The sequence below is a fragment of the Balaenoptera physalus genome, assembly GCF_965194825.1.
Source record: "Balaenoptera physalus genome assembly, chromosome: X".
Classification (NCBI taxonomy): domain Eukaryota; kingdom Metazoa; phylum Chordata; class Mammalia; order Artiodactyla; family Balaenopteridae; genus Balaenoptera; species Balaenoptera physalus.
In genome coordinates this window covers 49,103,333-49,116,051 of record NC_138903.1, presented here as the reverse complement: position 1 = coordinate 49,116,051, position 12,719 = coordinate 49,103,333, and the positions used below count along the sequence as shown (strand labels likewise).

Sequence of the window (12,719 nt, the reverse complement as noted above, 5' to 3'; positions counted from 1 at the left end):
AGGGGCTCAGAGATGTAATGTAAAAACAATATAATTTATCACATTAACCAATTAATGGAGGAATAAGGTCCTATGATTTCAAGAGATGCACTGTAAGTGTTTGATGAAATTCTACATATATTCAAGTTTAGTGTACTTAGCAAAACAGGAACAGAATGGAACTTCCTTATTTTGATAAAGTGTACCTATGAAAAAGTACAGTAAACATTATATTGAAATTTTCCATTTCTGATCAGGATAAAGACAGGGATATCCACTACTAAATAGTATTGGATGGTCCTGTCCAATACCATAAATGAGAAAAGGAAATAAAAGGTATACTGTTTAAAATGGCAAAACCAGAATATTATTCAAAGATGATATGATTGTGTTATTTTTAAAATCCAAAAGGATCAAGAGATAAACTTCTGGAATTAATAAGCATATTTAGCAAAGTTGCTGGAAAATATATCAGTTCACATTTTTTCTCTATATACAGTCCCAAATACTTAAAAACTTGCAAAAAAGATACAATTTTCAAAAACATCAAATACCTAGGAATAAATTTAATAAAATTATGCAAGAATTCTTTGAAGAAATTTGTAAAACTTTATTGAGAGATGGTTAACAGTCAAATTTCCAACATAGGGACAGCGTACTTGGCTTCAGTCTACCTTTGTTTAAATCCGTGGTTGTCCTTCACCTATAATAAAAAGAATATCGAGGCAGATTACTTTGCAGAACTTTATTTAGATGACTATAGCTATACAAAGGACACTACAGTTTTGATGGATTAAAGCCAGTCCCTAGGGGTGACCCTTTGGCTTACATCCAGTTAACCTCTGTATAGATATTGAAGGTAAACTTTTAGTCATATAAACAGCAATTTTAATCACATCACTTTTTTAGTGCAATAAGGAGACAAAGAGACTGTTCCAGTTCAGTGCAAATTTAATCAAATTAAATTATTTAAAGGTAGGTATAGGTAGAAAGGGAAAAATAACATACTTTCAGTAATAATCCAACCAAACAAAAAACTAAGGAAAAATATGTTTTCAATGTTTTGACGTGAAATAATATTTTGAATATAAGATGTGCTTGGAACTACCTAAGCAAAGTAAACAGAAAGGCCATTATTGCAATTGTTTTGTCTCTATTGTGGAAAAATGCAAAAACGTTTCTTTGGGATAGTTTAGTCTTTATGTAGCTGTTTTAAGTAGGGTAAACATTTGTCCCCATTTTCACCCATACTCTTGTCTCTTTACACACTTAAAAGCATTTCCGTTTATACAAAAAAATTACATGTCCACACTAGTTTTAAACCATTACCACCATAGGTGACATCAAAATATAAACTGATGTTTATTATAATGTGTTATATGAAAAGCAGGCCTTTATAAAATATCTGAAAATTATTAGCTGTTGACTAAATGACTTATACTCAAAAGTGAGAAAATACTTTTGGATCTTATAACGCAATATAAATTTGACCCAATTTGTTCCCATCTTTGATGGCTTACTATGACAGTCACTGTGGTCTGAACTGCCTTTCTAATAAACTTTGTATGTGAAGTCTGTTATTAAAATAGCAGTAATGTTACCTCTATATTAAAAAATATATAATATTGTGGAAAATAGAAACCCCATAATTTGCATCTTAATGGATAACAAACCTGCTTCTGGCATTTTAATGGGCTCTAGACTTGGTGGAATCTCCTCCTTGACATCAGGACCATCCCCAGGCTCATCCACAGTCTTTAACAGAGCCAGTTCCTGTCGATCAGCTTCCATAGCAGGCCCTTAAAAATAAAAAGGTCATTATTTTAAGAAGTAAAACCATGAAATATGAATAAGGAAATAATAGTCATTCCCTCATCATTATGAAATAAAAGCCTATATGCTCGTATGGTAATAAATGTGATGCATAAGAATCCCAAGAGCATTAGCTTCAGGAGTCTGTTGCCAGAAAAAAGGAAAACAGGTTGTTCAAATATTACCCTTTCCTTCCTTACTCCAGGCTACCCCCAGAAAACTTAATTGTCCCTTTTGTACTTAGCTGTTATTGTACTTGTGTATAAATCAGTGGTTTGTTAGGGTCTTTCTGACTAGATTATAAGTTTCAGACAGAAATTAGGTCTCTCATTGGTACTGAGACTCCAAGCACTTAGTATATTACATGGCATGAGCAGGCACTAATAAATGTTGTGTGGGAAAAAGTCTTAAAAAAAAAAAGAAGATATCAGCAAAATGGCAGGTTAGGTAGTCCCAAACTCTCATTTTCCCATAGAAACATAAAAAAAAAAAAACACACCCAGAAACTGTCTGAACAAACTATATAGGAGCTCTGGAAAGCACTCAAAGGTTAACATATGAAAGCTCAATAAAGAAAAAGCCACTTTCAGAATGTTAGGAAAGTTTTGTGACATTTTTACTTGTCTTCACTCCACATTTTCCCCAGAGTAGTAGCAAGAATTGTTTGAGATATTTTTCTAATGTTTCTTTCCTCTTGTTTCCGGTGTGTCATAATGCATGATGTACAAATACACCTCCACCACCCATAGACCCACAAGGACTCTTATTCCCTCTCTTTTCACCTTGAGCCACAGGTGCTCCTTCACCTTCAATGTCCTGAGCAGGTATAGTATCCTGATTCTCAGATGGTGGTTCCTCTAGTTGAGGTGGTTTATCACTGGGCTGCTGAGCCTAGGGGTGTGATTTTGTGCACAAATTTTAAAAATCAATAATTTGTGAATGTATATAATACATACATATATTTAATCATAAGTCTAAATATATTTTCCAACAGTAATATACACACATACACACACACACACACAATTTTTTCCTTAATAAAATTGTTAATCTTCTAGCAGACACTAGCTGTTTTAATCTACAGTGGAAGGGATGTGTGTAATCCATTATTGATAAGCATAGGGCAAAAGATAGGAAACTTAAGAGCACACCTATCCAGGCAACAAGAGAATGTAATCGTCCTGGGTCAATGTTTCTTTCATGAGATTCCATTACATTTTTTATCAATATGGAAGACCATATGAGTGTATATATACTAGTTCAACAACAATAAATAAATAGATTCTGGTAATAGAAAACATCAAATGTTGAAGCACTCACAACCAGAGGCCCAACCACCTGGGAAGACTCTCTTCTTCCTGCAGATTTGGATCTTTTTCTTACATGCCCACTCATATTTCTCAGTGAAAAAGAAATATTATAATTTGAAAACTACATGTAAGAGGATAGCTATATATGAACACTATGGCAAAATGGTTATTTGTACTTTAATACCAAATAAGCCTTTGTTTATGTGTGTGAGCAACAAACAGGCGTAGAAATCACCTTAAGACACATGGTAAAAGAATGGGGGCTTTCCTAATGAGGTTTCATTTCACAACTGGACTCATCATGAAAACACTAGAGAATTAGAACTTGAGTGAATAATGGTTTTGCCATACCCCCATTTACTATGCACATGCCTGCAACCCCCAAATAAAGTTTTGTGGGAAAGCATAGACAGGTTCATTCTTTTACATAATGTCTATGGCTGTTTTCTCAAAGAACGACTTGCCCACTTCTCCCTTGGCACCCTGTTCAGGGCACTACAAATCTCGGTATGCAGTCACAACCCCACAGTGGTCTGGCTTCTAGGCCTTTCCTTTACCGTCTGCCCTGCCTCCTGCCTGGGGCCCCACTGCAGACTCCGGATTCTGTGCTCTGTTGTCAGTTTCAGGGCCTCCAGGACCAAGATACCTCAAATAGCACCCCTAAGACTCACCCCTCCTTCATCTGACCCGCTGCCCTCAGCCGCCCACCACCCTCCCTCTCCCGCCACCAGTACGAGAGCCATGGCAGCCACGACACCTGTGAGGAGAAGGACGACGACCTCGAAGACCTTCCTCCACAGATGCTACAGATCACACCATTCAATTCGCTGGAAGCCCGTTGGCTTCCCCTCATACTCACCCCTAACTCCTGGGAGTACTGCTATGAGGATCTACTGGCTGAGTTTCACTGAGCGAGAACCTCTGCTGTCACAGCAATTGGCACAGAAGATGGACGGCAAGGCGCATGCGTGTCAACGGACTAGCTTGCGTCACAAACGATGTGCACAAAAACGTGCATGCATAGCAGTGGGCATGTGCAAAGAGTAGGTCTTGTGTGGCACAGCCTGAGGATTTCCCACTGCTGCAGAGAGAACTGGAAGTTCAAGCCCTCCTAAGGACCAAAATGGTCTTCAAAGAACTTTTGTTTTTCCTACCAACCTTTCTTCCATGTCCAGTAACTTTGGGGAAGATCAGCCCCAGGCTACTCTTAGAGAAGGATGTGCCTTAGAAAAATCCACCGTGATAGAAATAAATATTAAGGATTTTAATACCTCTTTTAGATATGCTTTATTCAATAATTTCCTTTACTGCTTCTTGAGTTTTCTGTCATGCTTGCAATGAGCTTGCCCACTCCAACAGAATAGACACAATTAGTCTTTTTTTGTTGCATTATTGTGTATTCAAACCCTTGATTGACCTGGACAAAGTAGAGTTAGGGATTAACCATAATTTCTTGAACCCTCATTTCTCCTACAGATTTGAAATGGCTCTTTCATTATCGTCCACATTCCCGTTCATTCTGTAATTCACTCCTTTCAATTTTCTTCCATTTCACTCTTTGTCTATACTTGTACCACTACCATCCTATTTTAATGGCTATAGTTTAATTATATTTGAAACACTAATACTCCCTCTCATTACTTCCACTTCTCCTGGCTTTTCTACCACTCTTGTCTTTCAGATGAACATTATGATCATCTTATCCAAAATATTCCCGTTGAGATACTAACTGGTATTGTATATAACTTACAAGTTTATTTAGGGAAAAATGCCATTTTTTTAATGATTTTATATTAACCTCATAGAACAATTTTTTTAAATGAAGGATTTACAATATTACATTAGTTCCAGGTGTGCAATGCTGTGATTCAATATTTTTATAGATTATTTATGCTCCATTTAAAGTTATTACAAAATAATATCTATATTTCCCTGTGCTGTGCAATAGATCTATGCTGCTCACTTATTTTATAAAAGGTAGATTGTCTCTGAATTCCCCACTGTATTTTGCCCCTCCCCCTTCCCTTTCTTTATTGGTAACCATTAGTTAGTTCTCTATATCTCTAAGTTGTTTCGGTTTCACATATACATTCATTTCTATTATCTTTTAGATTCCACATATAACAGATATAATGCTTACCTTTATCTGATTTATTTCACTAAGCATAATGCTCTCTAGGTCCATCAACATTGCAGCAAATGGCAGTACTTCATTATTCTTTATGGCTGAGTAATATTCCATTGTATGTATTGATATATACCACATCTTCTTAATCCAATTGTCTGTTGATGGGCACTTGAGTTGCTTCCATGTCTTGGCTATTGTAAATAATGCTTCTATGAATATTAGGGTGCATGTATATTTCCAAATTACTGTTTTCATTTTTCTTCCAGTTATATACCCAGCAGTGGAATTGCTAGATCATATGGTAGTTCTATTTTTTGTTTTTTGAGGAACTTCCATAATGTTTTCCATAGTAGCTGCACCAATTTACATTCCAACCAAAGATATACTAGGGCTCTCTTTTCTCCACATCCTCACCAATATCTGTTATTTGTAGAGTTTTTGAGGATAGTCTTTCTGATAGGTATGAGGTGATATCTCATTGTGGTTTTGATTTGCATTTCTCAGAATTAGCAATGTTGAGCATTTTTTCATGTGCCTATTGGTCATTTGTATATATTCTTGGGAAAAATGTCTATTCAGGTCTGCCAATTTTTAATCAAGTTGTTTGTTGTTTTGATATTGAGTCCTATGAGCTGAATATATATATTGGATATTAAGCCCACATTGGTTATATCATTTGCAAATATAGTCTTCCCATTCAGTAGCTTGTGTTTTCAGCTTGTTCTTGATTTCCTTTGCAGTGCAAAGCTTTTAAGTTTAATTAGGTATCATTTATTTATTTTTGCTTTTGTTTCTTTTGCCTTAGGAGATATATCCAAAAAATTGCTACAGTTTATGATAAAGAGTGTTCTCCCTACATTTTCTTCTAAGAATTCTATGGTTGCTTGTTTTACATTTAGGCCTTTAATCCATTTTGAGTTTATTTTTCTATAGGTGTGAGAAAATATTCTAATTTCATTGTCATAGATTAATTGACCATAATTGCATGGGTTAATTTCTGGGTTCTCTATTCTGTTCCATGGATTTATATATCATATTTGTGACACTACTATACTGTTTTGATTACTGTAGCTTTGTAGTATAGTTGGAAGTCAGGAAGCTATATACATCTTGCTTTGTTCTTTTTGCTCAAGATTGCTTTGGGAATTCATAAATCCATATACATTTTAGGATTATTTGCTCTAGTTCTGTGAAAAATGCCATGGGTATTTTTAATAGTGAGTTCATTAAATCTGTAGATTGCTTGTGGTAGTATGGACATTTTAACACTAATTCTTCCAATCCATGATGACAGGTTACAAATCCATTGCTTTGCATCATCTCAATTAATCATCTTAATCATCTATTTTTTTTTAATAGTGTTCAAATTATAGGTTTTTCACTTCCTTGTCTAAGTTTATTCCTCAGTATTATTCCTCAGGTTGTTTCCTTAATTTCTCTTTCATTTTTAAAATTTTTCTTTTGCTTAATTTTTTTAAGTTTTATTGAAGTATAGTTGATTTACAATGTTGTGTGAATTCCTTCTGTACAGCAAAGTGACTCGGTTTTATATATATATATATATATATATATATATATATGTTTTCATATTCTTTTCCATTATGGTTTGTCACAGGACCTATTTTTTTAATATAATTTTTATTTTATACTGGAGTATAGTTGATTTACAATGTTGCATTAGTTTCAGGTATACAGCAAGGTGATTCAGTTATACATATACATATATCCATTAGTTTTAAGATTCTTTTCCCACATGGGTTATTACAGAATATTAAGTAGAGTTCCCTGTGCTATACAGTAGGTCCTTATTGAATATATATTTTATGCATAGTAGTGTGTATATGTTAATCCCAAACTCCTAATTTAACCCTCCCCCCAACTCTCCCCTTTGGTAACTGTAAGTTTGATTTCTAAGTCTCTTTCTGTTTTCTAAATAAGTTCATTTGTTTCATTTCTTTTAGATGCCACATGCAAGTGATATCATATGATATTTGACCTTCTCTGTCGACTTACTTCACTTAATATGATAATCACTAGGTCCATCCATGTTGTTGCAAACGACATTATTTCATTTTTTTCATGGCTGAGTAATAGTCCATTGTATATATGTACCACATCTTCTTTATCCATTCCTCTGTCAGTGGACATTTAGGTTGCTTCCATGTCCTGGTGATTGTAAATAGTGCACCTATGAACATTGGGGTGCATGTATCTTTTTGAATTACAATGTTATCCAGATATATGCCCAGGAGAGGGATTGCTGGATCATACGGTAGTTCTATTTTTAGTTTTTTAAGGAACCTCCATACTGTTGTCCATAGTGGTTATACCAATTTACATTCCCACCAACAATGTAGGAGGGTTCCTTTTTCCCACACCCTCTCCAGCATTTAATGTTTGTAGAATTTTTGATGATAGCCATTCTGACTAGTGTGAGGTGATACCTCATTGCAGTTTGGATTTGCATTTCTCTAACAATTAGAGATGTTGAGCATCATTTCATGTGATTTTTGGCAATGTATCTTCTTTAGAGAAATGTCTGTTTAGGTATTTTGCTTATTTTTTTATTGGGTTGTTTGCTTTCTTGATATTGAGCTGCATGAGCTGTTTATATTTTGGAGATTCATCCCTTGTTGGTCGCTTTGTTTGCAAATATTTTCTGCCATTCTGTGGGCTGTCTTTTCATTTTGTTTACGGTGTCCTTTGTTGTGCAAAAGATTTTAAGTTTAATTAGGTCCATTTTGTTTATTTTTGTTATCATTTTCTTTACTCTAGGAGGTGGATCCTAAAAGATATTGCTGCAATTTATGTCAAAAAGTGTCCTCTCCCTATGTTTGCTTTTAAGAGTTTTATAGTATCTGGCCTTACATTTAGGTCTTTCCTCCATTTTGAGTTTATTTTAGTGTATGGTGTGAGGGAGTGTTCCAATTCCACTCTTTTACATGTAGCTGTCCAGTTTTCTCAGCACCACTTATTGAAGTGACTGTCTTTTCTCCATTGTATATTCTTGCATCCTTTACCATAGATTAATTGACTATAGATGTATGGGTTTATTTCTGGGCTTTCTATCCTTTTCCATTGATCTATATTTCTGTTTTTGTGCCAGTACCAGACTCTTTTGATGACTATATCTTTGTAGTATAGTCTGAGGTCAGGGAGCCTGATTCATTTAGCTCCATTTTTCTTTCTCAGGTTATTCAGGATCTTTTGTGCTTCCCTACAAATTAAAAAAATTTTTGTTCTACTTCTGTGAAAAATACCATTGGTAATTTGATAGGGATTGTATTGAATCTCTAAGTTGCTTTGGGTAGTATAGTCATTTTCACAATGTTGATTCTTCCAATCCAAGAACATGGTATATCATTCCAACTGTTTGTGTCATCTTCAATTTCTTTCATCATCGTCTTATAGTTTTTCGAGTACAGGTTTTTTCCTCCTTAGGTAGGTTTATTCCTAGGTGTTTTATTCTTTTTGATGTGATGGTAAATAGATTGTTTACTTTATTTCTCTTTCCGATTATTTGTCATTAGTGTATAGAAATGCAAGAGATTTCTGTGTATTAATTTTATATCCTGCCACTTTACCAAATTTATTGATGGCCTATAGTAGTTTTCTGGTAGCATTTTTAGGATTTTCTATGCCATCTGCAAACAGTGGCACTTTTACTTCTTCTTTTCCAATTTGGATTTCTTTTATTTCTTTTTCTGCTCTGATTGCTGCTGCTAGGACTTCCAAAACTATGTTGAATAAAAGTGGTGAGAGTGGACATCCACTGTAGTTTCCTCAACTTAGATGAAATGTTTCCTCTATGACAACATGCTGGAGAGTTTTTGTCATAAATGAGTGTTGAATTTCATCAAAAGCTTTATTTGCATCTATTGAGATGATCATATGGTTTTTATTCTGCAGTTTGTTAATGTGGTATGTCACATGTATTGATTTGCAGATATAGAAGAATACTTGCATCCCTAGGATAAATCCCAATTGAGCATGCTGTCTGATCCTTTTAATTTATTGTTGGATTTGGTGTGCTAATATTTTTTTGAGAATTTTTGTGCCTACGTTCATCAGTGATATTTTCCTGTAATTTTCCTTTTTCATGGTATCTTTTTCTGATTTTGGTATCATGGTGATGGTGGCTGTACAGAATTAGTTTGGGATTATTCCTTTCTCTTCGATTTTTTGGAAGAATTTCAAAAGGATAGGTGTTAACTCGTCTCTAAATGTTTGATAGAATTTGCTTTTGAAGCAGTCTGGTCCTATAATTTTGTTTGTTGGAAAATTTTTAATCACAGTTTCAATTTCAGTACTTGTGATTGGTCTGTTCATATTTTCTTTATCTTCCTCATTCCATTTTGGAAGGTTGTACATTTCTAAGAATTTGTCCATTTCTTCTAGGTTGTCCATTTTATTGGCATATAGTTGCTTGTAGTTAGTCTCTTATGATGCTTTGTATTTCTGTGGTGTCTGTTGTTACTATTTTTTCATTTCTAATTTTATTGATTTGAGCCCTGCCACTTTTTTTCTTGTTGCAGCTGGCTAGAGGTTTATCAATTTTGTTTATCTTTTCAAAGAATCATCTTTTAGTTTAATTGGTCTAGTCTAATGTTTTCTTTATCTATACTTCATTCATTTCTGCTCTGATCTTTATGATTGCTTTCCTTCTGCTAACTGATTTTTGTATTGTTTTTCTCTACTTGCCTTAGGAGTAAGGTTAGGTTGTTTATTTGAATTTTTTTTTCACCTGAGGTAAGACTGTATCACTATAAACTGCCCTCTTAGAACTGCTTTTGCTGCGTCCCATAGGTATTGGATCATCGTGTTTTTGTTATCATTTGTCTCTAGGTATGTTTTTATTTCCTCTTTGATTTCATCAGTGATCCATTCGTTGTTTAGTAACATATTGTTTACCCTCCACGTGATTGTGATTTTACACTTTTCTTTCCTCGTAGTTGATTTCTAATCTCATAACGTTCTGGTTGGAAAAGATGTTTGATATGATTTCAACTTTCTTAAACTTACTGAGGCTTGCTTTGTGGCTGAGCATCTGATCTAACCTGGAGAATGTTCCATGTGCACTTGAGAAGAATGTGTATTCTGCTGCTTTCGGATGGAATGTTCTACAAATGTAAATTAAGTCCATCTGCTCTAATGTGTCATTTAAAGGCCTGTGTTTACTTATTGATTATCTGTCTGGATTATCTGTCCATTGATGTAAGTGGGGTGTGAAAGTCCCCTACTATTATTGTGTTACTGTCGATTTCTCCTTTTATGGCTGTTAGCATTTGCCTTATATATTGTGGTGCTCCTATGTTGGGTACAGAGATATTTGCAATTATTATATACTCTTCTTGGATTAATCCCTTGGTCATTATGTAGTGTCCTTCTTTATCTCTTGTAACAGTCTTTATTTTAAACTGTATTTTCTCTCATATGAGTATCTCTACCCCAGCTTTCTATTGATTTTCATTTGCATGTAATACCTATACATCCCCTCACTTTCAGTCTGCATGTGTCCCTAGATCTGAAGTGGGCCTCTTGTAGACAGCACATATACGGTTCTTGTTTTTGTATCCATTCAGTGAGTTTGTTTTTTTGGATGGAGCATCTAATCCATTTATATTTAAGGTAATTATCAATATGTATGTTCTTGACTGAGCCTCCTAAATAGCCTCATCCACCAGAGGGCAGAGAGCAGAAGCAAGAAGAGCTACAATACTGCAGCCTGTGGAACAAAAACCACATTCACAGAAAGAGAGACAAGATGAAAGGCAGAGGGCTATGTACCACATGAAGGAACAAGATAAAACCCCAAAAAACAACTAAATGAAGTGGAGATAGGCAACGTTCCAGAAAAAGAATTAATAATAATAATAGTGAAGATGATCCAGGCCCTCAGAAAAACAATGGAGGCAAAGTTCGAGAAGATGCAAGAAATGTTTAACAAAGACCTAGAAGAATTAAAGAACAAACAAACAGAGATGAACAATAAAATAACTGAAATGAAAACTACACTAGAAGGAATCAATAGCAGAATAACTGAGGCAGAAGAACGGATAAGTGACCTGAAAGACAGAACGGTGGAATTCACGGCTGCAGAACAGAATAAAGAAAAAAGAAAGAAAAGAAGTGAAGACAGACTAAGAGACCTCTGGGACAACATTAAACGCAACAACATTCACATTAAAGGGGTCCTAGAAGGAGAAGAGAGAGAGAAAGGACCTGAGAAAATATTGGAAGACATTATACTCGAAAACTTCCGTAACATGGGAAAGGAAATAGCCACCAATGTCCAGGAAGCACAGCGAGTCCCATACAGGATAACCCAAGGAGAAACACGCCGAGACACATAGTAATCAAATTGGCAAAAATTAAAGACAAAGAAAAATTATTGAAAGCAGCACAGGAAAAATGACAAATAACATACAATGGAACTCCCATAAGGTTAACAGCTGATTTCTCAGCAGAAACTCTACAAGCCAGAAGGGAATGGCATGATATACTTGCAGTGATGAAAGAGAAGAAACTAAAACCAAGATTACTCTACCTGGCAAGGATCTCATTCAGATTCGATGGAGAAATCAAAAGCTTTACAGACAAGCAAAAGCTAAGAGAATTCAGCACCACCAAACCAGCTCTACAACAAATGCTAAAGGAACTTCTCTAAGTGGGAAATACAAGAGAAGAAAATAATCTACAAAAACAAACCCAAAACAATTAAGAAAATGATCATAGGAACATACATATCAATAATTACCTTAAACATGAATGGATTAAATGCTCCAACCAAAAGACACAGGCTTGTTGAATGGAAACAAAAACAAGACCCATATATATGCAGTCTACAAGAGACCCACTTTAGACCTAGGGACACATACAGACTGAAAGTGAGGGGATGGAAAAATATATTCCATGCAAACGGAAATCAAAAGAAAGCTGGAGTAGCTATACTCATATCAGATAAAATAGACTTTAAACTAAAGAATGTTACAAGAGACAAAGAAGGACACTACATAATGATCAAGGGATCAATCCAAGAAGGAGATATAACAATTATAAATATATATGCACCCAACATAGGAGCACCTCAATACATAAGGCAGCTGCTAGCAGCTATAAAACAGGAAATCGACAGTAACACAGTACAAGTGGGGGACTTTAACACCTCACTTACACCAATGGACAGATCATCCAAAATGAAAATAAATAAGGAAACAGAAGCTTTAAATGACACAATAGACCAGATTCATTTAATTGATACATATAAGACATTCCATCCAAAAACAGCAGATTACACTTTTTTCTCAAGTGAGCACGGATCATTCTCCAGGATAGATCACATCTTGGGTCACAAATCAAGCCTCAGTAAATTTAAGAAAATTGAAATCATATCAAGCATCTTTTCTGACCACAACGCTATGAGATTAGAAGTGAATTACATGGAGAAAAAGTAAAAAACACAAACACATGGAGGCTAAACAATACGGTAC

The 12,719-nt window shown here is 35.0% G+C and overlaps 1 protein-coding gene across 1 annotated transcript; it reads right to left on the bottom strand.

Annotated features, from left to right (window-relative positions):
- Nucleotides 1-276: 276 nt before the first annotated feature.
- Nucleotides 277-11,904, bottom strand: LOC309652138 (putative G antigen family E member 3). Its single transcript, XM_082445646.1, has 3 exons — nucleotides 3,112-11,904; nucleotides 2,574-2,682; nucleotides 277-1,778 (listed from the first exon to the last, which is right to left on the bottom strand). Exons 1-3 carry the CDS (start codon nucleotides 3,184-3,186, stop codon nucleotides 1,588-1,590), a joined length of 375 nt encoding a protein of 124 aa, XP_082301772.1. The 5' UTR covers nucleotides 3,187-11,904; the 3' UTR covers nucleotides 277-1,587.
- Nucleotides 11,905-12,719: the final 815 nt, after the last annotated feature.

Coding starts and splice junctions, on each gene's coding strand:
- LOC309652138 (XM_082445646.1), bottom strand. CDS start 3,186: ATGAGTGGGCATGTAAGAAAAAGATCCAAATCTGCAGGAAGAAGAGAG. Junction 2,683..3,111: donor AGGTGGTTGGGCCTCTGGTT/GTGAGTGCTTCA, acceptor TCACACCCCTAG/GCTCAGCAGCCCAGTGATAA. Junction 1,779..2,573: donor AGGAGCACCTGTGGCTCAAG/GTGAAAAGAGAG, acceptor TTTATTTTTAAG/GGCCTGCTATGGAAGCTGAT.